Source organism: Salmo salar, chromosome ssa06 (assembly GCF_905237065.1).
Source record: "Salmo salar chromosome ssa06, Ssal_v3.1, whole genome shotgun sequence".
Classification (NCBI taxonomy): Eukaryota; Metazoa; Chordata; class Actinopteri; order Salmoniformes; family Salmonidae; genus Salmo; species Salmo salar.
In genome coordinates, this window is record NC_059447.1 from 31,956,288 (window position 1) to 31,983,106 (window position 26,819).

General features: G+C 44.3%; 2 protein-coding genes across 10 annotated transcripts; one reads left to right on the forward strand and one right to left on the reverse strand.

The window, feature by feature from the left end:
* The first annotated feature begins 173 nt into the window (after positions 1–173).
* On the forward strand, positions 174–11,150 carry LOC106606966 (cerebellar degeneration-related protein 2-like). Its single transcript, XM_014203474.2, is given in 6 exon segments — positions 174–687; positions 6,812–6,924; positions 8,102–8,250; positions 8,558–8,722; positions 8,877–9,097; positions 9,100–11,150. Coding segments are annotated over 6 exon segments (1,491 nt in total). The 5' UTR covers positions 174–608; the 3' UTR covers positions 9,864–11,150.
* LOC106606967 (rho GDP-dissociation inhibitor 1) lies at positions 11,106–26,607 on the reverse strand. 9 transcript variants are annotated; one of them, XM_014203482.2, is made up of 7 exons: positions 26,300–26,508; positions 21,914–22,030; positions 16,091–16,286; positions 14,419–14,502; positions 13,632–13,708; positions 13,345–13,408; positions 11,106–12,936 (listed from the first exon to the last, which is right to left on the reverse strand). In XM_014203482.2, exons 3-7 carry the CDS (start codon positions 16,278–16,280, stop codon positions 12,737–12,739), a joined length of 615 nt encoding a protein of 204 aa, XP_014058957.1. In that variant the 5' UTR covers positions 16,281–16,286; positions 21,914–22,030; positions 26,300–26,508; the 3' UTR covers positions 11,106–12,736. The 9 variants fall into 9 exon arrangements, with proteins under 9 accessions (XP_014058957.1, XP_014058954.1, XP_014058955.1 ...); XM_014203479.2 differs by having other exon boundaries at positions 14,419–14,505; positions 26,300–26,503; XM_014203480.2 differs by lacking the exon at positions 21,914–22,030 and having other exon boundaries at positions 26,300–26,607.
* Positions 26,608–26,819: the final 212 nt, after the last annotated feature.

Below are 26,819 nucleotides of genomic sequence, written 5' to 3' on the forward strand. Positions count from 1 at the left end.
ATGGGCTATATACAATTAGATCAAGTGGAAAGACTGTTTTATGGAGCAGCATCTTCCCCTGTATAGGGAAGGGGGTTGGGAATCGTTGCAGAATGGATCAGGAGAGATCGGTGCAAAGCACGAGTGAGTGGGGGCTTGTAACAAAAGCTGGAGGCCTACGTAAATCACAATGGCTTGGGGGATTATGCGTGGCATTTGCCAGTGTCACATATTTGTTCAGTGAACGTACACGTCTCAATATTGTACAATTTATTTCGTACGTTATTCTCTATTTTTATTGTAGGCCGGCAGTGTTGTCGTTGCGTATAGGGACTTGCTTGCAGTGTCCAGTTTGTGCGAGCATTTTGTCGGCCTTGAGATATAATTTAGTGTCACGTGCGGTAATTTGATGGATCTGTCTCATGCGAATGGTTCATTGCAGAATGTTGGGGGCAGGTGCGCCCGCGGCTTTCCTACTGAATGATAACGGTTGCTGAAAGGGTTACGGTTTGGGAGGCTGCGCTGTTCGAGATTTCTTGATCATACGAGGCATGCTTTCGCTTCCGGGCGAGCGGTCAGATATGTTACAGAGCGCACAGTGAACATCCACAACGATAGACCGAGCATCGATGCTCCGTGCAGGCAGGATGGAAGAGTTTGTTACGGAGGAAGATGAGCCATGGTACGACCAACGGGATTTGGAGCAGGGTGAGTAGACTGACACACCATTGTTGTTACTTTGTGGTCGTTGTGGTTATATTTGTTGCAGGTTTTGTTTAGCCTTGTATGCGAATCATTCCGATACAATAAAAACAGTCCCAGCAAAAAGCAGCTGATTCTGGCTACCGACCTCATCACTGTCATTTAATGCAACAACCTGAAGATGTCTCAAAGGATGCTAATTGACCCTTCAAGAAAATAAGACAATATTATTCATTTGAAGAATTCATGACATGTTCTGCAATTTTGGCTCGATATACAAGCGTGCGTGTCTGGAATGGACTACTGTCTTATTAATTGTCGATATTATCCTTGATATGATCAAACTGAGAAATTGTGATGGCGCTCATGCACTTTCACGACAGACCCCCATCACACCAAGTCCCATGCATTTGAGAACGAGGCGTGGGAACTATCGAAATTCTGCTGCAGGTTTCAGCTGTCAGACCATGTTATACTCTGTTATTCTCGTCTTCTCTCTCTCTCTCTCTCTCTCTCTCTCTCTCACACAGGTCTACTTCAATTTCTCTCATTTCCACCTCTCTGTGTATAGGCACTGCTCTAGACTTCCCCTTAATCCATTATCGAGCTCTTTGCCAATTATTCTGATGTTGTCAGTGAAGTGTGTGTTCTCAGAATAACCCTGCTGTCTGTCTGACTTCACCCTCCATCTCTCACAACATATATGATGAACGGTCACGTGCCAACCCTCTGCCCTCGGTTATTTTTCTCAAGTCGTGGTTCTCTCTTGCATGGGGATGTGCTGGTGAGGTATTACGCTATTGGCGCCTGACATCAGACTGAGAGATGATTTAAAACAAGTGGGATATTCAGGGAGACAACTGGTTGACATTCGCAGGATTCTGTGGAATTTTGAACAAAGATTATATGCAGTTGCAATCTCTGAGTGAGGGAAATGTCAGAGTTCTGTCTTTAAAAAAAAATGATTTATTACTGGTTGGACTGAAGACACAGGACATTTACTAACCTCATGTCTGTGCTCTGATTAAAAATAGGGATCAACAATGGAGACGCTCCCAAAGAATCTATGTTTCGAGATGCTTGAAAAGGCACATAATACACACAACCTTTTCCGTTCACCCAGGACTTAGTCTGATAATACATCCCTCCTATACAGTGACACACCCCTTTTGTAGCTCTTCCTCAATTGTTTGAATTAGTTAACTCAATTGGACCTCATCGTCTGTCTCTTCTTCCACTAATGGCTAGATAGACATAGATGAGGGCCTGTGTAATCTCTGCTCTCACTCCCTGTGTATTGATCTGGCAGAGCAGTGTCTCCCACCTCTGGTCTTATCCCCATATTTTGAAACAGAACGGGAAAGAAGCTATTGTTTTAGCATTTTAAATGTCCCCACAAATTATGATATAGGTCAAAGCCGTATTTTCCTAGCGATCATTCATTTTAAAGGGTAAGGTTGGTATATTACGATAGTAGGCGGTGTGAGTTCCAGATGGCGTGATGAGGTACAGTTGGAATCGGAAGTTTGCATACACTTAGGTTGGAGTCATTTAAAACTCGTTTTTCAACCACAAATTTCTTGTTAACAAACTATAGTTTTGCCAAGTCGGTTAGGACATTACTTTGTGCATGACACAAGTCATTTTTCCAACAGTTGTTTACAGACAGATTATTTCACTTATAATTCACTGTATCACAATTCCAGTGGGTCAGACATTTACATACACTAAGTTGACTGTGCCTTTAAACAGCTTGGAAAATTCCAGAAAATGATGTCATGGCTTTAGAAGCTTCTGATAGGATAATTGACATAATTTGAGTCAGTTGGAGGTGTAGATGTATTTCAAGGCCTACCTTCAAACTCAGTGCCTCTTTGCTTGACATCATGGGAAAATCTAAAGAAATCAGCCAATTGTAGACCTCCACAAGTCTGGTTCATCCTTGGGAGCAATTTCCAAACGCCTGAAGGTACCACGTCCATCTGTACAAACAATAGTATGCAAGTATAAACGCCATGGGACCACGCAGCCATCATACCGCTGAGGAAAGAGACGTGTTCTGTCTTCTAGAGATGAACGTACTTTGGTGCGAAAAGTGCATATCAATCCCAGAACAACAGCAAAGGACCTTGTGAAGATGCTGGAGGAAACAGGTACAAAATGTCTATATCCACAGTAAAACTAGTCCTATGTCGACATAATCTGAAAGGCCGCTCAGCAAGGAAGAAACCACTGCTCCAAAACCACCATAAAAAAGCCAGACTACGGTTTGCAATTACGCATGGGGACAAAGATCGTACTTTTTGGAGAAATGTCCTCTGGTCTGATGAAACAAAAACAGAACTGTTTGGCCATAAGGACCATCGTTATGTTTTGAGGAAAAAGGGGGAGGCTTGCAGGCCGAAGAACACCATCCCAACCATGAAGCACGGGAGTGTCAGCATCATGTTGTGGGGGTGCTTTGCTGCAGGAGGGACTGGTACACTTCACAAACTAGATGGCATCATGAAGTAAAATTATGTGGATATATTGAAGCAACATCTCAAGACATCAGTCAGGAAGTTAAAGCTTGGTCGCAAATGTTTTCCAAATGGACAATGACCCCAAGCATACTTCCAAAGTTATGGCTTAAGGACAACAAAGTCAAGGTATTGAAGTGGCCATCACAAAGCCCTGACCTCAATCCCATTTGTCTGCAAAACTGAAAAAGCGTGCGTGAGCAAGGAGGCCTAGAAACCTGACTCAGTTACATCAGCTCTGTCAGGAGGAATGGGCCAAAATTCACCCAACTTATTGTGGGAAGCTTGTGGAAGGCTACCTGAAATGTTTGACCCAAGTTAAACAATTTAAATGCAATGCTACCAAATACTAATTGAGTGTATGTAAACATCTAACCCACTGGGAATGTGGTGAAAGAATTAAAAGCTGAATTAAATCATTCTCTCTACTATTCTCATCTCACAGCGTTATTGAAAATGGAGAGTCGGAGCATTAAACCCAGCTGGATGATCTGATTAGGGGGCCCCAGACATGGCCTCTCAGGCTGGGATCAGAGATTTCATCCTGAGGTTAGAGATTTGAGGCGACCCTGCATGTAAAATTGTAATAGTACAGTTTTAGCATGCTGTTCCAACCAAGGGGTCATATTGTATTTGCTATGGTCTATTTCCACTCACTTTCACACAGAGTGAATATGTAAGTGATCTGTATTCAGGGCTGCTCACCTATTACCCTCGGTGGTCATAATCATCAGCACAACATGTGTATCCTGTCTGTCCAGATGGTAGGGTATGATGTCATAGTTGTAGCAGCTGGTGCAGTGTGGTTGTGATGTGCTTCACTAGATGCTATATGAGTTATACACATCCGAGGGCATAAGGATGATGCATAGCCACACGTGCAGAAGGCTGCAGTGCACATGAGTTTGTGTGTGTGCCAAGGTTGCCATGGGGAGATGTCAGTTTGACAGTGTCATTGCTTTGTCCTGTTACAATTCCTATGTTATTCACTTGTATTCAATGAAGTGGGTACATGATTTCTCGTATTTACCGGGATATCTCTTGCTCTCTCAGCAAACTCAGATTCTTATCCGTTTGCCTGCTCAAACAATCGTTGTGCGGCAGCGTTTTGATAGAGGCACAACCATAAGATTACATAACTTTTAAGCTTTAGACAATGTGTACCAGGCACTTTTGTGTTGGTCACGTAGCGTCTGTGTTGTAGTGATTTATTTGGAATGCTCGCTCTATTGTCTCACACACACACACACACACACACACACACACACACACACACACACACACACACACACACGAGCTGGTACTGTTTATATACAGACCCTTATCACACTTCTAGTGCTCTCTCTAATGGTCTGTCCATTGTGTTAAAACAGGAAGATATGGTAGCCTACAGATGAGCTAATTACATTGTTAGCTACAGTACCAGTCAAAAGTTTGGACACATCTACTCATTCAAGGGTTTTTCTTTATTTTTTACTATTTTGTACATTATAGAATAATAGTGACGACATCAAAACTAGGAAATAACAAATATGGAATCATGTAGTAACCAAAAAAGTGTTATACTTTGATTTGTTTATTTTCTATTTGAGATTCTTCAAAGTAGACACCCTTTGCCTTGATGACAGCTTTGCACACTTGGCATTCTCTCAACCAGCTTCACCTGGAATGCTTTTCCAACAGTCTTGAAGGAGTTCCCACATATGCTGAGCACTTGTTGCCGTCTTTTCCTTCACTCTGCGGTCCAACTCATCCCAAACCTTCTCAATTGGGTTGAGGTCGGGTAATTGTGGAGACCAGGTCATATGATGCAGAACTCCATCACTCTCCTTCTTGGTCAAATAGCCCTTACACAGCCTGGAGGTGTGTTTTGGATCATTGTCCTGTTGAAAAACAAATGATAGTCCCACTAAGCACAAACCAGATGGGATGGCGTATCGATGTAGTCATGCTGGTTAAGTGTGCCTTGAATTCTAAATAAATCACTGACAGTGTCACCAGCAAAGCACCCCTACACATCACACCTCCTCCTCCATGCTTCATTGTGGGAACCACACATGCAGAGATCATCCGAGACCTACTCTGCGTCACACAAAGACACGGCAGTTGGAAACAAAAATCTCAAATTTGGACTCATCAGACCAAAGGACAGATTTCCACTGGTCTAATGTCCATTTCTTGGGCCAAGAAACACGAGCAAGTCTCTTCTTATTGGTGACCTTGAGTAGTGATTTCTTTGCAGCAATTTGACCATGAAGGCCTGATTTCACGCTGTCTTCTCTGAATAGTTGATGTTGAGATGTCTGTTACTTGAACTCTGAAGCATTTATTTGGGCTGCAATCTGGTGCGCAGTTAACTCTAATGAACTTATCCTTTGCAGCAGAGGTAACTCTGGGTCTTCGTTTCCTGTGGCAGCCCTCATGAGAGCTAGTTTCATCATATCGCTTGATGGTTTTTGTGACTGCACTTAAAACTTTCAAAGTTCTTAATTTTCCATATTTACTGACCTTCATGTCTTAAATTAATGATGGACTGTTGTTTCTCTTTGCTTATTTGAGCTGTTCTTGCCATAATATGGACTTGGTCTTTTACCAAAGTGTGCTGATTTTAAAATGCTGCATTCATGTTCCGTAATGGAGGTCAATTGTTCTCAGTTTAACACCCCCTCTCCTCCTCCCACTGTACTATCATGGGCTCTGAGTAGTGGGGCAGGCATGTTGGAGCCAGCACAGCTCCCCTCCTCATCCTTACTCTCAGTCCAAGTAGGCCTCGTCACTGCAGCACCCGATGAATAATGGATCCATCAAGCTGCTGGTGGAAACCAAGTGGCTCGGTGCCCTTAGCCCTCCCAGGTCTAAAATGGGAGCATGTTTGTATGTGCGTTTATTTGTGGAAATGTCTGTCAAAGCAGATAGAGCAGAGATGTGCTGGAGTTGATTAACATTTTCCCCAGAAACCAATCTTGTTGTGACAAAGAATATGTATGTGTAGCAACCAGTGCAGCTAAAACCTTTACGCTTGTATGTACAGACTGTACAGCCGCTCTTCTTTTTGGAGTGGGGTAATAAGAACTAAGAGGGATATCTCTGTCATTCTGACCAGGAGTAATGGTAAATGAGTTCTGAGATGACCTGTATTGGTGTTTTGCCCTGTGTAATCCAGACAACCTAGTTAGCACAGGCTCTTTCTCACTTATCCTCCTCCTTTCCCCTGCAGTCAGACTCCATTTTCTTGAGCTCATCTTGGCAGAGATCACAGAAGCTGGTCTTAATCAGAGAATATGGAGGATTACATGTTTTTTTTTTTACTCCAGCAGGGGAATTGAACGAGGGGATTTTCTCTCTATTGCTCGTTCTTATTGAATTTGAAATGAGGGGGTGAAGTCTTAAATTCATCACTTTAAGGAAAGCCAGAAAGCATTGCATTAATGGAGTTAAAACAGTCCATAATGATCCAATGCAACACTTGAACTGAGCTGAGCTAATGCCGCAACTACCAATATTACTGGTGGATGAAATGTGAATGAAGAGTTAAAATAGTTGTTTTTCTGTTTCCAGACCAGTACTCTCACCACTGTCTCTCTCGTCCTCCTCTCTGTCCCCTCTCACAGATCTGCACCTGGCAGCTGAGCTGGGGAAGACCCTTTTGGAGCGCAACAAGGAGCTGGAGGACTCCCTACAACAGATGTACATCAACAATGAGGAACAGGTGCAGGAGATTGAGGTATAGCATCATACCACTTTCACTAACTATGTGTGTGTACATGTCATGGTTGATGTTGATGTCATGAATGATCCTGCAAAGTGCCCTGCCCATCTTCCGAAAACATCTGAAACCCTACCTCTTCAAACAGTATCTTAAATAATCCTCCTCATCACCTTGACCCCCCCCCCCAAAAAAAAATGAACCAGCACTTGCACATGACCCCTCCCATTACTTTCTCCTTGATGGCCATCGAGCCCTGCAGAGCTCTGATAGGAGAGGAGCAGAGTACAGCTGCATGAGAGAGGGAGAGCATGTGTTTACTTGGTGTGGGAGAGGGAAACCCACTGACTCCTCATTAGACAACAAAGACTGGCCTCTTATTAGGCAACAACAAAGCTGCCTGCTGATGGCTGACTCAACCAATCACACTTTAAATTTTACCAGGTAAGTTGACTGAGAACACGTTCTCATTTACAGCAACAACCTGGGGAATAGTTACAGGGGAGAGAGATGAATGAGCCAATTGTAAGCTGGGGATGATTAGGTGACCATGATGGTATGAAGGACAGCTTGGGAATTTTAGCCAGGACACTGGGGTTAACACCCCTACGATAAGTGCCATGGGATCTTCAATGACCTCAGAGAGTCAGGACACCCGTTTAACATCCCATCCGAAAGATGGCACCCTACACAGGGCAGTGTCCCCAATCACTGCTCTGGGGCATTGGGATATTTTTTAGACCAGGGAAAGAGTGACTCCTACTGGCCCTCCAACACCACTTCCAGCAGCATCTGGTCTCCCATCCAGGGACTGACCAGGACCAACCCTGCTTAGCTTCAAAAGCAAGCCAGCAGTGGGATGCAGGGTGGTATGCTGCTGGCACACTTTAATCTGCTGGAGAAGAAGAATAAAGTTGATCCACACTTGTTTGTGTAGACAGGAATTAGGAAACTGTGATGCTATTTTGCTTAACCATCATGGAATACTGTCATATCTGTGACTTACATTTTTTTTTTTTTACAGCAGTGTCTGGCATTGGGTGTATCTCAATAGTCTAATGCAGCTTCCTCTCATTCTCTCCATCTGCACTGATGTAACATATAGATGTACAGTGATTTTATATCTGTTTTAGACTCTTTAGATTGTCTCCCTGTAAGGTCCATGTCTTCATTCACATGTCTATTCCCCCTGCAGTACCTGTCCAAGCAGCTGGAGATGCTGAGGGAGATGAACGAGCAGCATGCTAAGGTCTACGAGCAGCTAGACGTGACGGCCAGAGAGCTGGAGATCACCAATGAGAAACTGGTTATAGAGAGCAAGGCCTCGCAGCAGAAGATAGACAGGTGAGGGTTAATACTCTCCTGAGTTGTTCTAGCTGCTATGATCTACAATATGAGCATTCACTCTATGTAAGACTGTACCATGACCTCTTTCTTGTTTATACCAAGGATTTCTAAGAAATATTTGGTTTTAGAGTTAACAAGCTTAGTTCTTGAATGGTTCCTACTGTTCATAGGAAATAAATGCGTCTCACCGTTGTTTTTGTAACACAGGCTCAGTATAGTCACGGTACACTATTGTACATTGTGTTGTGATGTAAATAATATTTAGTCCACTTTCGTGTGTGTGTGTGTGCGCGCGCGCTTACAGGTTGACGGGTACCATGGAGACACTGCAGGCTCAGGTGGATACCATGACAGCTCGTGTGGAGGAACTACGTACACTAGAGGAGCTGAGGATCCACAGAGAGAAGCGGGAGCGACGCAAGACTGTCCACTCCTTCCCCTGCCTTAAAGAACTCTGCACTGCACCAAAGTACAGTAAAGAGCAATGCTCTGTAGTCTCACTCAAAAGCTAATATGCTTAGTACATTTGCCAAATGACCTGAATGTATGGTGTTCAGATTACATAAGAATGCAATCTCCCTGCTGTATCCTTGTGCTCCTCTGTGTGGTGTATCGCTCTACAGGTATGAGGATGGCTTCCTGGTGGCCAACCCCGGCAGTGTGGACCTGGTGTCTGAGCGTGAGCGCCGGCCCCTGGACGAGGAGAACGAGCGTCTAAAGGGTGTGGTCTCCTCCCTGAGGTCCGCCATGGTGGCCGAACGGGGCCGGAGGGAGGGGGCAGAGAGGGAGTGCACAGCTGTGCTGCAGGAGTTTGAGCTTATGGAACAACGCCTCCTGGGGGCTGAGGCTGCCAGCTGCGAGTGCAGGAGCTGGAGGCAGAGCTACAGGAGATGCAGCAGCTGAGGAGGTCCCGGGTCTGTCTGTTGGATGAGGGTCTGGAGCAGACCCTGCTCAACAATGCCCTCGAGACCGACACACCCGAGGAGGGACCGGGGCAAAAGGAGGGAGGGGAGGGGGCGGGGGAGTCCGGGGGGACAGGAGGAGGAGGGCAGCAGGGAGGCCCCGTGAGGAAGAGCTGCAGCGACACGGCGCTAAACGCCATCTCGGCCTGCGACGCCTCTGGCAGGCGACAGGGCAGCTACGCAATCCACGCCAACGGTGTGCGCAAGCGGGGCATGTCCATCCTGAGGGAAGTGGATGAGCAGTACCACGCCCTGCTGGAGAAATACGAAGAGCTGCTGGGGAAGTGCCGGCGCCACGAGGAGAGCATGTGCCACGCGGGGGTGCAGACGTCACGCCCTGTCTCCAGAGACCCCTCCATGAAGGACTACGGCATGGCCACGCCCGGCCCCTCAGCCATGGCTGCTGTACCCACCACCCCGCCCCAGACCCCCTCCACCCCAGAGGCCCTGGAGGGCATCAGCCGGCAGGTAGACCAGGTGGACAAGAGGCTGGGCCAGAACACCCCAGAGTACAAGGCCCTGTTCAAAGAGATCTTCTCCCGCCTGCAGAAGACCAAGAGTGTAGTGAACTCCACCAAGGGAGTCCCCAAGGGTAGAAAGTCCCCAAGGGTAGAAAGTCCTAAGGGAAAAAAGTCCAAAGACAAATGAGCTGCTTTCGTGATATTACTGACCCTGACCTCTCCTGGTACTACTGAACATGACCTCTCCTGGTACTACTGAACATGCACTGAAATGGGTACGAAAGCCACAGATTTATTTTTCTTAATTTGTTTCTCTTCGTTTGACCGTGGTTGTTCAAAGTGGTCACTTTATGTCTTAATGACAGGTTACCTGTACTTCTGCACTGGGGAACTGATACAATCTACTGTGGATGATCCCCTCCGCTGTTTTATCCATCTTTCTGGATACTGCCACATTTCACCCATCCCAATATGAATGAATTGTACATCTGACGACATTCATCATCTGGGTAGATGAAATGCCTTGATTCTTGACCTAACTTAAGATCATTTATGACAACCTAGTCGTGCACTAAAACCTGTTTTACCCGTCTTTGGTCAAGACAATCCAGTACAATGTTTAAATGACTGAGCGTGTATACTGAGACTGCACTAATTCTATTTAAAATGTATAAATAATTGCCATTTAATGTTTTTGATGACGGACAATGAATAACGTGTGCAGAGCTATTCATAAAATGTGTTTTCAAAAACAATCTAGTTAAATATTCCTGATGTTCTCAATGAATAACACTGTTGCCTTAACATCGTAGGCTTCACGTATGCATCTATCCAACATATACATTGGTTTTGAAGCCAGTAGACTTCAATTGAGGGAGCCCATGGTACTCAAGGAAGTAGTAACTTGTTCTAAAATACTGTATGTAAACTGTAAAACTATATCAGTGTATTGGTGAATTTACCTTTTTACAAAAGGATTCTCAAGATGGTTATGATAATGTTGCCAAAATGGAGTTAGGTTGTCTAAGCTAGAGAACTGAGGACCTCCTGATGATGCACTGCGTAGAAATGGAACTCTCAACCACACTTGACTAAGCTACTGTAACTGTGCTCTCTAAGCACTGACTCAGACCATGGGTACATCTCCATGACTGCTTATTTCAAGTACACAAGGGGCTCTAGCTGCCCTCTTATCAGTACTTTGGTTTTTCATTTTAATATTTTCCTTGTTCTTTTCTGCTCTTCATTGTGTAGAAACTTCATGTGACCTGGTCTTCTATACATTGGTAGAAGAGCATCTAAATGTCTAACATTGTGTTCTGTTCAATGAGAAAGGTTGCTGGTGTGTTAGATGGAGCATGCATGATAGACGGGTAAAGATGCTTTACAGAACGTTTTACTTTAGAGCTGGATCAATAAGAGAACAGTGTAAAAAGTTACATGACTTTATTGATTAAAGACACCATGACCTCCAGTCTGAATACTTTAATGTGACAGGTGAACAGTATTCTCCAGGTGGCACACAGAGGAGTAGTTAGAGTCAAAACCATACTGAAACAATGATCCAGTGAAGCATACTGAACCAGTGAAACAAAGCCTGAGCCCTACATCACAAGTTATGACGTTGAAAAATGGAGTGTAGAAAAATACAACACGGTTTTGTAGTAAGAGGTCTTGGCTGTTCTTGTTGAAACTCTGGGTCTGTGCACAAGTTAGACCTGACCTAAAACATCAGGGCCAATGTTCAAATAACTATTTGATGTTAAGCTCCCATTCTGAAAGTCAGACCTTAGAGAGCAGCTGGTGGTTGTAAAGGCTAGAGGCACAGCTAGTTTTGGTAATCCTGGAGTTGACTCGAGGTGAGCGGATTAACAAGCCTTGTGACATTCCTCTCTGCTCACAAGGGCCACCAGCAAGGCCCCATATCTGAGACGCTACAGGAATGGAGTTAGTGACTGGAAGAAGGCCTCAAGGTCTGCTTAGAGGGCATTTGACAAGGAGCTAATTTCTTAGGTTGTCAACAAAACCAGGTTCTTTATATCAACGTAAACACATTCACGTCAGCAAACAGCACTAAAGGTGGTCCACATTGAGACCACCTGATGTGAGGAGGGAAGGGAGCAGAGATGGCTGCTGTTCACTTTCATGGTCTACTTCTACTGGCTAATCTGGAAAAGAAGGTACTACAAGCATCTCAATGGTCTGTGTGATCATCTGTTAGCACTCAGCCTAAAACTCTTTTACTCAAACCCTGTAGGAGGCTCTCGTAACAATCTGACAGTTCTGTTCTAAAGGCAAAAGGCTCTTTGTGATCATTTCCTTCATTGTTAGTTCTACAGGAATCCTCTTTAAGGCCACATGGCTGCTGAATGAACTAGGTAGGGAGGTGAAAACCCTGATCAGGAAGAGGCACACTTGCACCTTCAGCAGGTGGTCAGAGTGCCTCTGGTGGACTGCCGGTAAGTGCTGTTCATGCCACCTCTTAACGGTTAGGAATTCACACTAGTTCCAGAATAAACTAATTGTGTGGACTCTGGTACATATAATCTGCTCCAAGGCTTTCCACAGACAGAGGGCAACATCCCCAACAAAGAGTACAGAGTGTGGCCCTACTACAGCTTTTAACACACAGCAACACCTTTAAAAGGCAGATTGTGGTTGTAATAAACAATCAGCAGGAAGGGGGGTAAAAAGGAAAGTAAGAGAAAGAAAAGAGGGGATGAAGGGGAAAGAAGTTGATTATGACATCCATATCAAGAGCATTAACAAATCAATCTCATTTTTTTCCATAAAAAAAAACCCTGTTTATATACAAACTAACCAAAACAAATTCATGATTGTGCACATGATTTGCTTTCTCCACATATTCAATACTCAGCATCACAAGGAGTGTGTGGGGGGGTGAATGGCATGACAACGCGATTGGAATGAAACTACTGCAGGGATTGGCGTGGACGAGAGAGCAATTTGCCTTTAATTACTTATCACATAATTATGAATTCAAAATAATGGAGGGGGAATAAGAAGAGGGGGATGGGGAAGAATTAAGTCGACGGGGACTCAGTCTTTCCACTCTTTCTTGATGTTAAGGTTCCACTCCCAGGAGAGGTGGTCGTGCTTATCGTCATCAGTGAACTTGGACTTGATGTTGTAGGTGCCGCGGGCCAGCATGCCTTTAGGGGCCTCCTCCAGAGGGGTCAGGAACTCGTACTCTGCCGGCCGCGGCCCGTAGCTCCCCACCATGTAGTCTGACTTGTCAACTACACAGAGAGAGAGAAAAGAGAGGGGCTTAGACTTATTTTCCAAAGTTGCCTCTTGACAAAAACAGGCCACCTCTCTGCGCCACTCCGGAACTATTAACAAGTCATTTAATGACTGTCTAGGAATGCCAATGTTAATACCTCATCTACTAACTTGACCTCATTTCTGTGTGCACAGGCGAATAGTCTCCGGAGTTGACCAAGCCACTCCCAACATCAGATACATCCCTAACCCCTGTCTCCAATGCACTTGTTGTGGATATCTGAGATAATTGGATAAGTATAAACAATATGGTCATATCCCCATGTTGTCCTCTAGATGGAAGGTACACTATATTGCTTAACCTTATCCGGCCTTCTCAAATCCTCACAGTTGACAGAGCAAGAAAATTAAACAGCAGAACTTACCCTTGACTCCTTTCCTGTAGGTCTGCTGGGCATACTTCAGTCCCGACACAATCTCCTTGTTGACCTGCAGACAGAGACAACAATCAGTGATGAGGTCACATCCTCTTTCCACATCCACCCTTCGGATAAAACAGCAGCCCTTTCATGATAGGACATGGTGTATATTCAGGTTACAATTGAATTTCAATGTCCAAAATAGCTTGATAGCGGCCAAGCTGACACTGGTCATGTTAGTTGGATTGGATAAACAACATAACACATTGTTGAAAAAGGCCAGGCTCATTCACCTTGAAGCTGATCTTTATCTTGTACTCCACGCCTTCCTTCAGGACAAAGGACTGTTTCTTAAAGGACTCCAGGTCTCCTGAGGCGGTCGAGCAGAGAGAAAGAGGCGGCCAGACCACAGAAAGAGAATGTCAGAGACCCTCAGGCAGAGTGAATGCAGGAGGAGTCTATAATTTTGTTCCAATATATGCAATGTGCAAAGTTCTCCCCCGGAAGTAATCGTGTTAGACTGGATGGGTGAAAGGTGTCAGATCAGTGATTCAGCATCTTTAAAAATGTGAGCACAAAGGCAGGATTTTCTAAGCGTTCCAACAGGGTTGTAGCCTGCTATTATAGTGTCCACTAGATGGCGATTCCCTGTATGTGAGTTCAGCTCCATGGCCCTGGTTTCTTCCCTGTAGGTGGCTCTACAGGCCTTTTGAGGGCAGAAGAGTCTCAAACCAGCAGAAGAAATGCCTCATTAACTCAAATAATAAAACCAATCCATTAGGAATGGCCCATGGAATTTGCCTGATATGTCTACTGGAAAACGTATGTTTGTAAACCATAGGTGGCCAGGTGTTGCGGCTGCTATGAGGCAATGTCTTTTGTCCCCCCAATGGTAAGCTTTAGTTCCACCCTCACACATTCATATGGAAAATATTACATGTGCTCACTACAAAGGCTTCTTTTCACACTAAAACACATTAGAAGTCTTTCAATATGGAGCCTTTTCTCAAAAAGTGCACCTCAGCGATTCAGAAACACGCCCTCCAAATACCAGTACAACCACTGTGCTGCTCCACTCACCCTGTAGGTCAAGGGTCAGGGGCAGTGGCGCCGTCTCACACATCAGGGTCAAGCGTGTCACCTGGACATTGGGAGCGTTGGGGTCTACTGGGAGAAAGGGAAAGCAAAGTACAAAATGGTAAAAATAGTTCATGGTAAACACAAAAAACATTGACTATTATAAGCAGTGCATGTTTAATTCTTTAGAGTCTAAGACATTGGGGGGTTAAGATGCTCATACTATGGATCATTTAGCTATTTGATTTAGAATGAATTTTAGGACCCCTTTAGGTATAATTTTTTTAAATAAAATATTGATTTTGGCCTTTAATACTATAGCCCATAGAAACGCATTGAATAACACATTCATGAATGGAAAAAAGTTCAGTCAAAAACAAAATCCTAAGAAATAAGGTTTTAAAGTGTCAGTCCTAGATCTAGGAGATATTTTTTTTTTAACTCTGGAAATATATTTCTTTTTACATATTTAACCACTTTTTTGGGTAGGCACAAAACTACCATATTTCCATTTGTTTTTAAAACCGGTGACAAAGAATGGAGAATCTCTCCTTTCAATGGCTCCCGAGTGGCGCAGCGGTCTTAGGCACTGCATCTCAGTGCTAGAGGCGTCACTACAGAACTTGGTTCGATTCCAGGCTGTATCACAACCGGCCCTGATTGGGAGTCTCATAGGGCGGTGCACAATTGGCCCAGCGTCGTCTGGGTTAGGGTTTGGCCGGGGTAGGCCGTCATTGTAAATAAGAATTTGTTCTCAACTGACTTGCCTAGTTAAAAAATAAATAGAGTGGTCATAATAGTTTCTAGGTTAAACCATTCCGACGCTACAGACATTTAACGTGAGAAGACCAATTTTCAGGATGTCTCATGGTCTGACAAACACTGTTCTAGCTGTGCCAACTTTCCGATGCGACATCAGAGGATGTGGTGGATTGAGATGCATCCAAATGCAAAAAAACTTGTCTCTAGCTTAAATTGCCTGATTTTGATGGGGATTTTTTTGTTATGCACCGGTGCGTCAATCAACTCAAGGGGGTTAAGTCAATAGGCTGAAGCAGAGAACTACAGCTGTTCATGAAGAACAGTTCAACTGTGAATAATGACATTTGCAACAGATGGAAGTGAGTATCAGACATAAAACAATGTGAAAATATTTCTACCAGCGATCAGTGGTTCATCACAGTCTTTGATACCGCAGCTCTAACTAAAGCCCAGGTGGCTTGGCCTCCTTTCCAGTCAGCAGCCTGTATCTTGCCAGCCTGTATCTTGCCAGCCTGCATCTAGCTCACAGACTGTTGCAGGTGTCAGCTACTGACCCGTCTGAGGGGGGGGTAACTCTGTCACTGCTGTACCCACTGAGAACCAAGACTGCCAGCCTGTTGCCCTCTCCCACCCTCTCTTATGGTATTTGCAACCTCATTCAATTAAATCCCTGAAAAGAAATCCTGCTGAAAGACTTGAAAGTAGGAGGGGATTATAAGAAAATAAACAGAGATGGTTGCACGAGATGTGCATTGTGAATGTGGGTTTGTTTGTTAATCAGGTCGAGAGGGAGAGAGAGAAACAGTCTGCAGGGCTGGTGTGTCCAAATTGCATGAATGCATCTGCAGAATGTGTGTGTGTGTGTGTGTGTGTATGTCTCTACAACGTGTGTAGTTGGAGCAGCAACACAAACCTGCAGCCGCGGCGGCGTTCCCCAGCAGGGCCTCCTTGTACTTGCGCAGGCTCTCGTCATCCTTGTCCAGCTCCTGGATCTCCTGCAGACTCTTCTGAGCGGGGGGCTTGTAGTTGACCCCGCCCTCCGCTTCCTCGTTGGCCGCGGCGATGGCCGCCAGCTGTTCCGGGGTGGGATCCTGCTCTGCCATAGTCTACTGAGAGCGAGAGAGATATACACAGGTCAGGAGGTTTGGTCCAATAAGTTGAAAATAGATCAACAAACTGCAAGGCAAAACACTGTAAACACTGTTGTTGCGTAGTGAGCACAAAACACTTAAAATCCCTCCAAGGCACTGTCTTCCTTTATTTAGTTACATCGCAGGTGGACAAGATTAAAAACAGCACCCTTGAGCGTACTCCCTGAATACCATGTCAGGGTGAAAAATTCCTCCTCCCAACAGTACCTCGTCTTCAGGTAAACCACTGGTCTGAAATGACTGAATTGGTAAAAGATGTGTAGTAGAGACCTCACATGCTGCCAACTAATGAATCATGTGAGATTGGTTATTTTTACAAGGGAGGGAGGAAATAAGGATGTTGTATTTCCAAACTATTCAAGCAGGGCCAGAGTTTGAATGATGGTAGCAGCAAAGATGGTTTAGTATGAACCAATAGAAATCCCAGATCACGCTTGTAGGCGATGTCATGGCGACGTTGGCTAGCTGAGCTCATGTGCAGAAATACATCATCAGGTCTAGCGGTCGTCTCACGCCGAACTGCAGGCCGTCAAATCAAAGGCAATCCTTCCATATAAGGTTGTTTTTGACAAAAATGAAAACGTGTCACTTTGTTGAGTAATAACATGTTTCTCGAAAATGAACAACTAAGAAATCATTTTGCACTTCTCTCATTGACTTCTCAAACCCTCGTCTGACCAGTCTGCTTCGCATGGGTTCCCGGAAGTCTTGCGATATTGGGCCTCTGGGTTTAGAAACTCTGTGGCAGTCAACACGCCACTTCCCAGGTGCTCATTAGGATCCTTTAAATAAATCTGATTTGCATGCAGTGTGAGGCAGGCACCAGGTTAATAGTGTCCTGGTAGATGATTATGGATTTACATCCTTCTCTCATTGCACTTTGACCTCAGCAGCCTCATTGCTGCTCTAAAACAATACCCAATCACACACACAGAGCCAGGGCATGTGACTGAGCCTAACCAGAGCCTTCTATTGCGATAAAGATCTCTGGGCCTGACTCACACTTCCTGGCTTGGACTACATTGGACACAGTCCCAGTATGGAGGTCAGCCAGAGAGGGGCCAGGGTTGTACACGCGGGGGGGAACCACGGAGGGCTGGTTGGTCGAAAAGCAGAGCTTTATCTCAACTCAAACCCTCTCCCTCCCTCCTCTACCACGCTGTAGTGAGCTACAGTCAAGCTTCTGTGGATCAAGCAGATAACAACATGCTAATGTGGGGAGCAGCACCCAGCTGCACTGCATTACCAGTCAACATCAATTAGGGTCTGGGGAGAGTGATGCTATGCATGAATCAGGACAATGATATTAGGGGAAGGGTCCTCTTGCCAGAGAGGTGGGGGTCGTGTGGAGAGAGCTGTGAGTGTTGAAATCAACCTTTCCCCCCAGATAGGGAAGGGAAAGGGGATACCTAGTCACTTGCAAAACTGAATGCATTCAACTGAAATGTGTCTTCCGCATTTAACCCAACCCCTCTTAATCAGAGAGGTGCGGGGGGGCTGCCTTAATCAATGTCCCTGGCATCGGCGTCCAAAAGCAGTTGTTGGGGGTTAACTGCCTTGCTCAAGGGCAGAACGGCAGATTTGTCCACCTTGCCAGCGACATTTCGGTTACTGGCCCAAAGCTCTTAACCTCTAGGCCAGGGGCTCACTTTTTTACTCAGGCCCCCTTCCAACATTGGGAAACATCCTGCGCCACCCCTATTTCTATGGGTACAAGCACTATTCCTGACATAAACTGTTCACACCCCTCTAGTTGGCGAAGATAACATTTTGGCAGGTTTAAAGCTCATTTCCTGCAATTCTACACAATGTCATGGGGTACAGAAATGTTGTTGCAGTTTTAAAGCTAATGTTCTTGCAATGCTATACATTTTGCCATGTCTAATGTTTATTCACGTGTTATTTGAGTGACTCAAACATTACAACAAAATCTATGTGCCAAAAAACCTTTAGCCGGCATGGCCTACCGTAATTCCCAGACTATAAGCTGCAACTTTTTTCCCACGCTTCCCTCGCGGCTTTTTGTTTACTGTTTAGATTAAATCGAGCGCTCTCAAACTTCCCATCATTCTGATTACGGTAGTCATTTTGTCACCCTCATCATGGCAAAGACACGGAGAAATGCATATGATGCAGCTTTCAAGTTGAAGGCGATTGATCTGGCTGTTGGAAAAGGAAATAGAGCTGCTGCACGGGAGCTTGGTCTTAATGAGTCGATGATAAGACGTTGGAAACAGCAGCGTGAGGAATTGACTCAGTGCAAAAAGACAACTAAAGCTTTCAGAGGGAAGAAAAGCAGATGGCCCGAACTAGAAAATGAGCTGGAAGACTGGGTCAACACACAGAGAGCAGACGGCCGAGGTGTTGCGGCTTATAGACATGTGCGGCTTATCTATGTTCAAAATAATATATTTTTTTTCCATTCAGTGGGTGCGGCTTATATGCATGTGCGCTCAATAGTCCGGAAATTACGGTAGTTGATCTTTGGACATTTCTGACAAGTTATAAATAGCTCTCTGAGGTCTACAATGACTGAGGAAAACTGATGATACACTAATCAATTTCCAGCTTTCAAAAAGCCGGACAGAGTTTTACTTTTTTTTTGGGGGGGGGGGACACCCCTTGCGGCAGGGTAGCCTAGTGGTTAGAGTGTTGGACTAGTAACCGAAAGGTTGCAAGATCGAATCCCCGAGCTCACAAGGTAAAAATCTGTCGTTCTGCCCCTGAACAAGGCAGTTAACCCACTGTTCCTAGGCCGTCATTGAAAATAAGAATTTGTTCTTAACTGACTTGCCTAGTTAAATAAAGGTAAAATAAAATAAAAAATAAACAGTTTGGGAACCACTGCGCTAGGCTACCTGCCGGTTAAGTACTGTAGTAAAATAGAGGCCAACGTCTACCCTACATGTGTAAATGTATATGTCTAGCTGGTGTAATACCTCTGCTACACCGAGGTGATTTCATAACACTGCTGCTCTGTGCTTTCTGTCTTCCTTCTTGTTCTTTGTGGTATTGTGAGTGATCGGCACAGAGCTCCTCTCTGTATCCGTGTGCACACCAGAGACAGTCAGCAGCGTAGTCTTCAGTGGTAGCAGTTCAGCGTGATGGCGCCAACGCCACGCTGCATTTTCTACTGATGCATTAGTGATTTACTGCAGTACTGCATCTAATACTTTAAAAGGTTCACTTTACCACAGACCAATAGCTTTTTTCCCCACAGCAAAAAATGACAGGCCTATTCCTTCTCTGGGTAAAAATCTTAAACTCTGCACCGACAGGGCAGGTCAAGGCTACTTCTAGTGGAATTTCAACTGAGAGACTGTAAATCCATTGACTCAATGTGTTACTGGGGAACTGACACCAGCTGGCCCCAATCACATTACAACAAAGCAAATCAACTCGGGGAAAAAGCTAATCAACTTGGCCTGTGCTGTAGCACTGTGTAATTACACCATAATACACAATTGTGTATTAGTGTAATACAATCAATTAACTGAGCAACATTGAGTATCTCTGACGAATTGTAAAACAGAAAATGGCAAGAGCAAGAATACTACTTTGACAAAGGGCACTGGCAGACCTCCACTGACACCACAGAACAATGCCAGTATGTTTGTGAATGTCAGTCAGTTCACAGGAAACCACCTAACCAACAGTGAGACAGGAAGCCTAGACTATGCTATATATCACACACTGTCATGCTCATGCAGCAGTCGAGTTTGAAACATACTTGTTCAAGGACCGTAGTAGCTCACACATTCCAATATAACGAGAGAAACCTTAGGCCCATAACAATAGTAGAACAACATTCCGTAATAAAACAGGCTTGTGCTCTAAAAAGCAACGTGGAACACCTCGGGGGAAGAGCAATGTGTGAAATATGTTATTATTGGCCTACACACAAACATGCACAACAAAGAGAGAAAAAACAAGTTCAACATTGATGTTGTGCCATGAGCAAGGCTCCAGATGTTGAACACAGACGCCGGTATTACCTTGGTGACATAACACACCATAAAATCACAGCTCAACATGCATCCCAGCAATAGTACATTAAAAATCACACCACTGCAAACAAGGGCTCCTGCCTGGCTCTCAAACCTCTCACCACACTAACCAGTTCCTCCTCTCTGTAATCCTCTCCCTCCCTCTGCCCCTCTCTGTTTTGCATAGCGCCTGACATACACAGATGGACCTGCGCCAAGCAGCAACAGGGAGCACATTGCACCATTTTTCCCCAAACAGGGCCTCTCCACGTTCTCATTAAAGCAGAAATTCCTGTTCTGTTAGAAGTAGTGTGTTTTTGTAGCTCAGCTGTGCAAAAGTGTGTGAAGTTGGAGAAATAGTGAGAAGGACTTGTTGTTAGGAGTGGGAGGACGAGACCAGATTTAGGGATATTGTGCCATCTTTCTCACCTCACCTCTATTCATTTGGCAGTCGCTCCTCCTCATGTGCTAGCCTAGATCCAGACCTGAGCCTTGGTGGACTGCCGCTACATACCGAGCTGTCCCCCAGCATCGGTGTGGTGATAAATGAGAGGGACATACTTTAGGAGTGCTATATTTCTCTACTGCTAACGCACACCACAACACAGCCCCTCATGACAGGCCTGCTGTTGGGTCAAGCGGCTACAGCTGGAGGGGATGTGTGCTTCAGAATAAGTGGATCGATAAAAAGAGGGGGTGAGGTGGGGGACATCAGGAAATAGTGACAAACAAGAGGGTGAAAAACAAAAAGCATACTGTTGAGAGTACTAGGATGGGAGTCAGGGTGACTAGGGTTTTTTTTTTTTAAATAGTACAATGCAACAATTATCATGACAACCTTAAAAAAGTACATATATTAGTAGAAAGTTACAACGGATGTGAGGCAGGCACTCTCTGAGCAGTGACCCACTTCAGTCTCACACGTTTATCAGTGTGGCCATTGCTTGGCATGACTGCCTAATGCCCATAGGCAAACAAGTAGACTATAAACACTGTTCAGTAGTTGGCAGCCATCTCATTCTCAACACAGTTTGGCAGTTATTGGAGCACATTCAATTTCTGGCTTGACCTACCACGTCAAGATAATGATTCATATGCGATCTTCACTAAGCACGAAATGGATGATTGGGTCAATTATAGGTCCATTGAGCTCAATGAAATAGATTAGGCCAAGTTTCAACAATAACATAAGTCCCAATACACATTTTCCCACCAGCTGACATGGCACAAATACTGACTACGGAAATAAATAGGCCTTGTTCACTCACGTTTTGGTATAACTGAGGTATAAATTCAGGTAGTGATCGGCTTATGTGTCAACATTGAACCCCTCATACTGGTTCTTACCATTGGCAGCTAAATAAATACCACTAGCTTTAATTGGAGGATTATCCCCATTTGATCAGGTTCAGGAATAGTCATCCAAGCACTCTGGTTTCTAGAGTAGCTGACACCCAGATTAGGGCTGTTCCTTAGCAACAATTAGAGCAGTAAGATTATTGGGACAGAGATTACTGCTAATAAGGCATTGGGGAATAGCAAAGGGGAAGTGTTTAGGGGTGTCAGTGGTGACACATCAAGAGGATTCCACTGACAAACCTCTTTGGTGTCCTCTAGAGATTCAAGTGTCTTCATTACCAAATTGAACAACGGCGAGACACGCCTCCTGAGTTGATGAAAATGGCTAAAGACATCGTGGTTGATGGAGGAGGCTTTCTGTATGCAGGACACAAACATAAAGAAGTTCAGCACAGGTCAGAGTTGGAAGTGACACTTTTCCTTCAAAGTTAGTTCAGTTTAATCTTAAAATCAGAAGATTTCTTTGTCAGAAACCAGATCTCAATCCCCCCAAAAAAAGGCAAACAAGAAAGGGTTCCTCAAGAAATGTCCAGTTCATAAATCATTCTTCTGTATTAAAGTTCACATAGCTGTCTTTTTTTGTTGTTCAACTAACCCATTCACTGTGTACTCTCATAGGACTTCACCTTTGACATTTCACAGAGAAGAGTACAGGAAAAGGACAGCACAAGGCTGACAGCAATTTGAATGGAATTTTAATAGATGACACAATACATTATAAATGCTAAAATAGAAGCATTTACTGTAATCTAGTGTCTCAGCCATGTCCCAGTTCTAAGGCAGGGTAAAAAAAAAAAAAAGTGATCGCCCAAGTGTATTCTGCAATAGAGAACAGCTGGCATTGTCCAAAAGCTACAATTAGCTTTAAACCACAGAGGGGGAGGAGAAATGGCAATCAGGACAAGAGAAGATGAGATTGAGAAATCAAGGATTACGTAATCATTCGTTGGGCTGAACTCCAGCTCCAGGCAGGTCTCTGATAAACCTACCTAATCACTGACACAACCGCCTGCAGGAACGCTGTGCTGTACCAACCTTAGATTTGGCAAGTAGCCTGGATACTCTTTTTACCCGGACTCCTGATGTCACACACAGAACATCCAAGGCTAGTTTGATCTTCTTGTCCTGTCTCCCTCCCTGTCATAGGCCTAGCTCTGAGAGTGAACTTTAGCATTTCTCCCTTTCCTCCCCACAGGATGCCCCGTTTCATGTGTCCTTGTGATGTAGCTTTGTGATGCCCTTCTAGACTTATGTGCCATTCACCAGAGTGCTTGACTTCCTTGTGCTCTGCAGCACTTTTGTCAACTATGATTGTATGTTTCCTTCATGTTCTGCCGACAACATGACTCACATCCGCCAGTTAGAGAAGAGAACTGTGTTTAACCACATGTTGGACTGCACTTAAACACACATAGTAATGCAAAAGGCTTCTAAATGATCCCCTTGACTTCCCCTGTAAGCCTTTCTCCACCTGACGTAAACCCCATTGCAGTCTTGATTTGTTAGCAGGTATTCAGGTAAGCAACGCTGGCTTGATGTTATGTCAACAGACACACGCTGGGCTGCTGCACAAAGCAGAGGATGCAGCACTAAATGCAGCACTAAATGCAGAACAGTGCCTTCAGGAAGGAGGATTGTGCTTGGCTGAGCTGATGCAATGCAGGAGGCACTCATTTCCACAGAGTGAGACATGAATAAACAGAGCAGAGAGGACTCAAAATTGAGGAAGTATCAGACGAAAGACAAAAATATATTCTACCTCAAGGTTGGAAAACTAGAACAAAAAACGGTCTGAGCATTAAAAATAGCCGGTCTGAGAAATCACTCTGTATAGATAGACACAGCAGGAAGCTGAGAGTGAACGGAAGTGCCAAGGTGCCAGCTGAAAGGTCAGGGCTCTCTCCCTGCACGGTGGGGGGGCTTGGTGAGTAGCGACACATGCCCAGATTATGTCTGCCTCCCTTGGTAACAACAAGGCAACAGCATCCACTATGGACAGTAATAAGCCCACTGTTGTATGGTGGCTCCATTCAGTTGGGCTTTTTAATGTGGTGTCATTGACAGAGCAATGACCTGATGATGGGTGGTAAACTTGATGGCACTAGTCATGTGGTCTGAGGAACATCTCAACATCTGCAACAAGAAACAGAAAAGTATGCACAGTGTAACGTTTGCCCTCTGGTGGATGATAGCAATGACCAAATAAGGACATCTCCAGCATGAAGGGAAGCCATTTCCTTTTAAATGAGGTGTATGTGAAGGCTGATATCCCCATTTGGGGGTCGTGTGGTCTGTTGTTCAGTCTAAGCCACAATACAATGAGGAGGAACAGCAGAAGAGAAGAGCTAATCTTTAACACTGCTGTATGTGTGGAGATGCTGGACAGTGTCCTTGTTTCTAGTCCCTTGCGACTTACAGCAAAAACAGAAGGGACTGACGTTCCACTTAAAGTCAGAAAGAGGACAGATAGCCAACTGGCTCTGAGAGAAAAGGAGTCACCATCAGGCCTGGTTCTTGTCATGACAGGCTATAGGAGGGCTATAGGAGGGGGTGGAATGTGTGGGAGGCGTCATTAAATGCCTCCATACCTTCATTGTGGCGAGTTGTCTTTATGTACAGTGCGCTACATATTGTAGGCCATCAGATGGTGGTGCTCAGCCCTGAATTTAATCTCCTTTGGTTTGCTACAATTTCCCCAGCCAGATCCCCTCCCTTAATGCAGAGTGACAGGGAAGTAGAGACAAGGAGAGAGAAGCGTAGTGATTACCCACAGCCATGTAGCCTATCCTGTAATGGAGGTTAGAAATCAGCTAGGAGAGATGGAAGCTTCCTCACTTTTAAGAAAAATAGCTGTGCATCTTGATCAAAAATCAGATTAAGATTGGTTCCTGGAATCATGTGGAGTAATGTCCAAGGCATGTGGTTGTCAAATGAGAAGTTAACACTTACATATCAATCCAAAGGCTGGAAAATTCTCTAAAAATGTATATTAAATAACATAGCATAGAAAACATGAAACCAATTATTGTTGAAAGGGGTGTACTGAAAAACATCACATCAGAGATTTCAAATCTCTAGTCCTACTCAAAACAAAAAAAGCCTGTTGAAAAACAGCATTTCGGAAGAGAAAGCAATGGTAGTTGCAGTGGTAAACTACCACTATCCAATCAATGGTAAAGGGGACAGATGTCCAAAGTATCCCTATGGATCAATACCCCCCCCTCTCTCCATTGCCACAAACTGACAGGGAAATACAAAATGTCACATGAACTGAATAACAGACTAGTGAAGCCCTAAGGCTGAAAATATGAAGACGCTATTTGGCTTGAAGTGTATATCAATTAAATCAACATTACATGTCCATGGACCTCTGAAAAGATAAATATTAATATGTAGAGTTATTGTTTTTATTCCTGTTGCATAGAACATTGTAAGCTTGTTGAGTTAACAATAACAAGGTTAGGGGACCTTTGAGCTGCTGAACATCCAGCAGATACTATAGTGTTCTTATGTAGGTCGATAAGCGCAACAATTGGAGCAGCCTGGCTGTTGAAATTTGAGTATGTTTGCTTTACCTTACAGATACTATAAATCGTTTTACTTACAGCGAGTGAACTACCTATAAATGGATAATACTAGGAGGAAAGGGTTAAGTTTGGTGAAGACCTAAGACTCGCCCTGGCCTACTCTTCAACAGAAGGAACTAGAACTCTACCGCACCATTCGTCAGAAACAGGAAGGAAAGGGAGGCTTCACGTTCGGAAAAAGCCAGCCCTCGTAGTTTTGCAAGCATGTCACCGCCAGTCTATCGGGTTACTGGGTCTAATGATTTTCAGAAAAGATGCACGCGTTTGTATGCCATAAAAACACGTCCTAACAGATAGGCTGACTGGGTTTAAAAGTTGCATTATTTGAAGTGTGCCAGTCAGTTGGGTGAGTCCTCCTGGATCCGTCAGTCAAATCCAAACTTCACTAGGCCTATTTTAAATACACATCTGTATCAAACTCACTTTCAGAGAGGGTATATATATATATATATATAATATTTGTAGCAATTTACAGGATTCGCTCATTCCCTTCAATTAAGTTTAAGAAAAACATGTTCAATGATGAATCACCGCGGAAAATGAACTTGCATTCCAGGAAGTGTGAACTGCTGACAGAACGTGAGCAACTTTCATGAGATGAAAAGTTAGCCTATACATACCCCTTCATTGGGTCTGATCAAACAAGTAACTTTTTTCTCTTGAATAGTGTTGTTTTGAAATTCATTTAATGACTTGCTTAGTCAACAGGATCTAATCAGATCAATTTAGTGAATATTCACAAGGATAGCCTACCTCCATGGAAAGAGATTATCACTGTATAATTAATTTGGCAGCAACCACAGAGCAAACATCAGTGACAACAGTTCCTGGTCTGCGTCACAATTAAAATGAGTAATCTACGCTAGTCGAATGAAGCTAGACATGAAGTTGCTAGTTAGCATGTAACAAGTTGCACGAGTAATCAGAGCTTGCGACTTTGTACTACCAAAAATGGACGTACAAATGAGCTATCAGCGTTTTAGCTTAAATGTAAAGACAAATGTTTGAAAAGTTGATAAAATATTTTCTCGGACCTTACCGTTATGCTGCTGCTACGCTGGAGTACGCGCCACTGAATGGCAACGAGGGTGCAGCTCAAATCAAACGCACAGCACGCTTCCGGGAATATTGACTCACACTACAAAGGCTGTCCGAACGTAAGCGGGTGCTCAGCAACAAGCCTGGTGTAAAGTGCACTAGTCCAGGTAAATGCTCGTTACTATAAACTCGCAAATGTATTTGTAGACTAGAATACACGTATAGTAAATTAGCGCAATTACCTTAATGCAGTATTAACATTCGCAGCCAATCACGTCATTCGAGAGCCCAGATGGGACAGGAATGACCTTATCAAGAGTACACGAAGTAAGAACAGACCAACATGTTTTTAAACATCAGTAATGGACAGACTGCAAAATTGACAAAGTAGCCTTAGCAAAGCAATGTTTACACTCAATGGACTAGGCTGCCATCTAGTGGTTTAGCCTAGGTAATGCAGTCACTTATACATTATTTGGATCTGGGCGACATGCAGCAGCTTGCAAATCAAATGGGTCGCA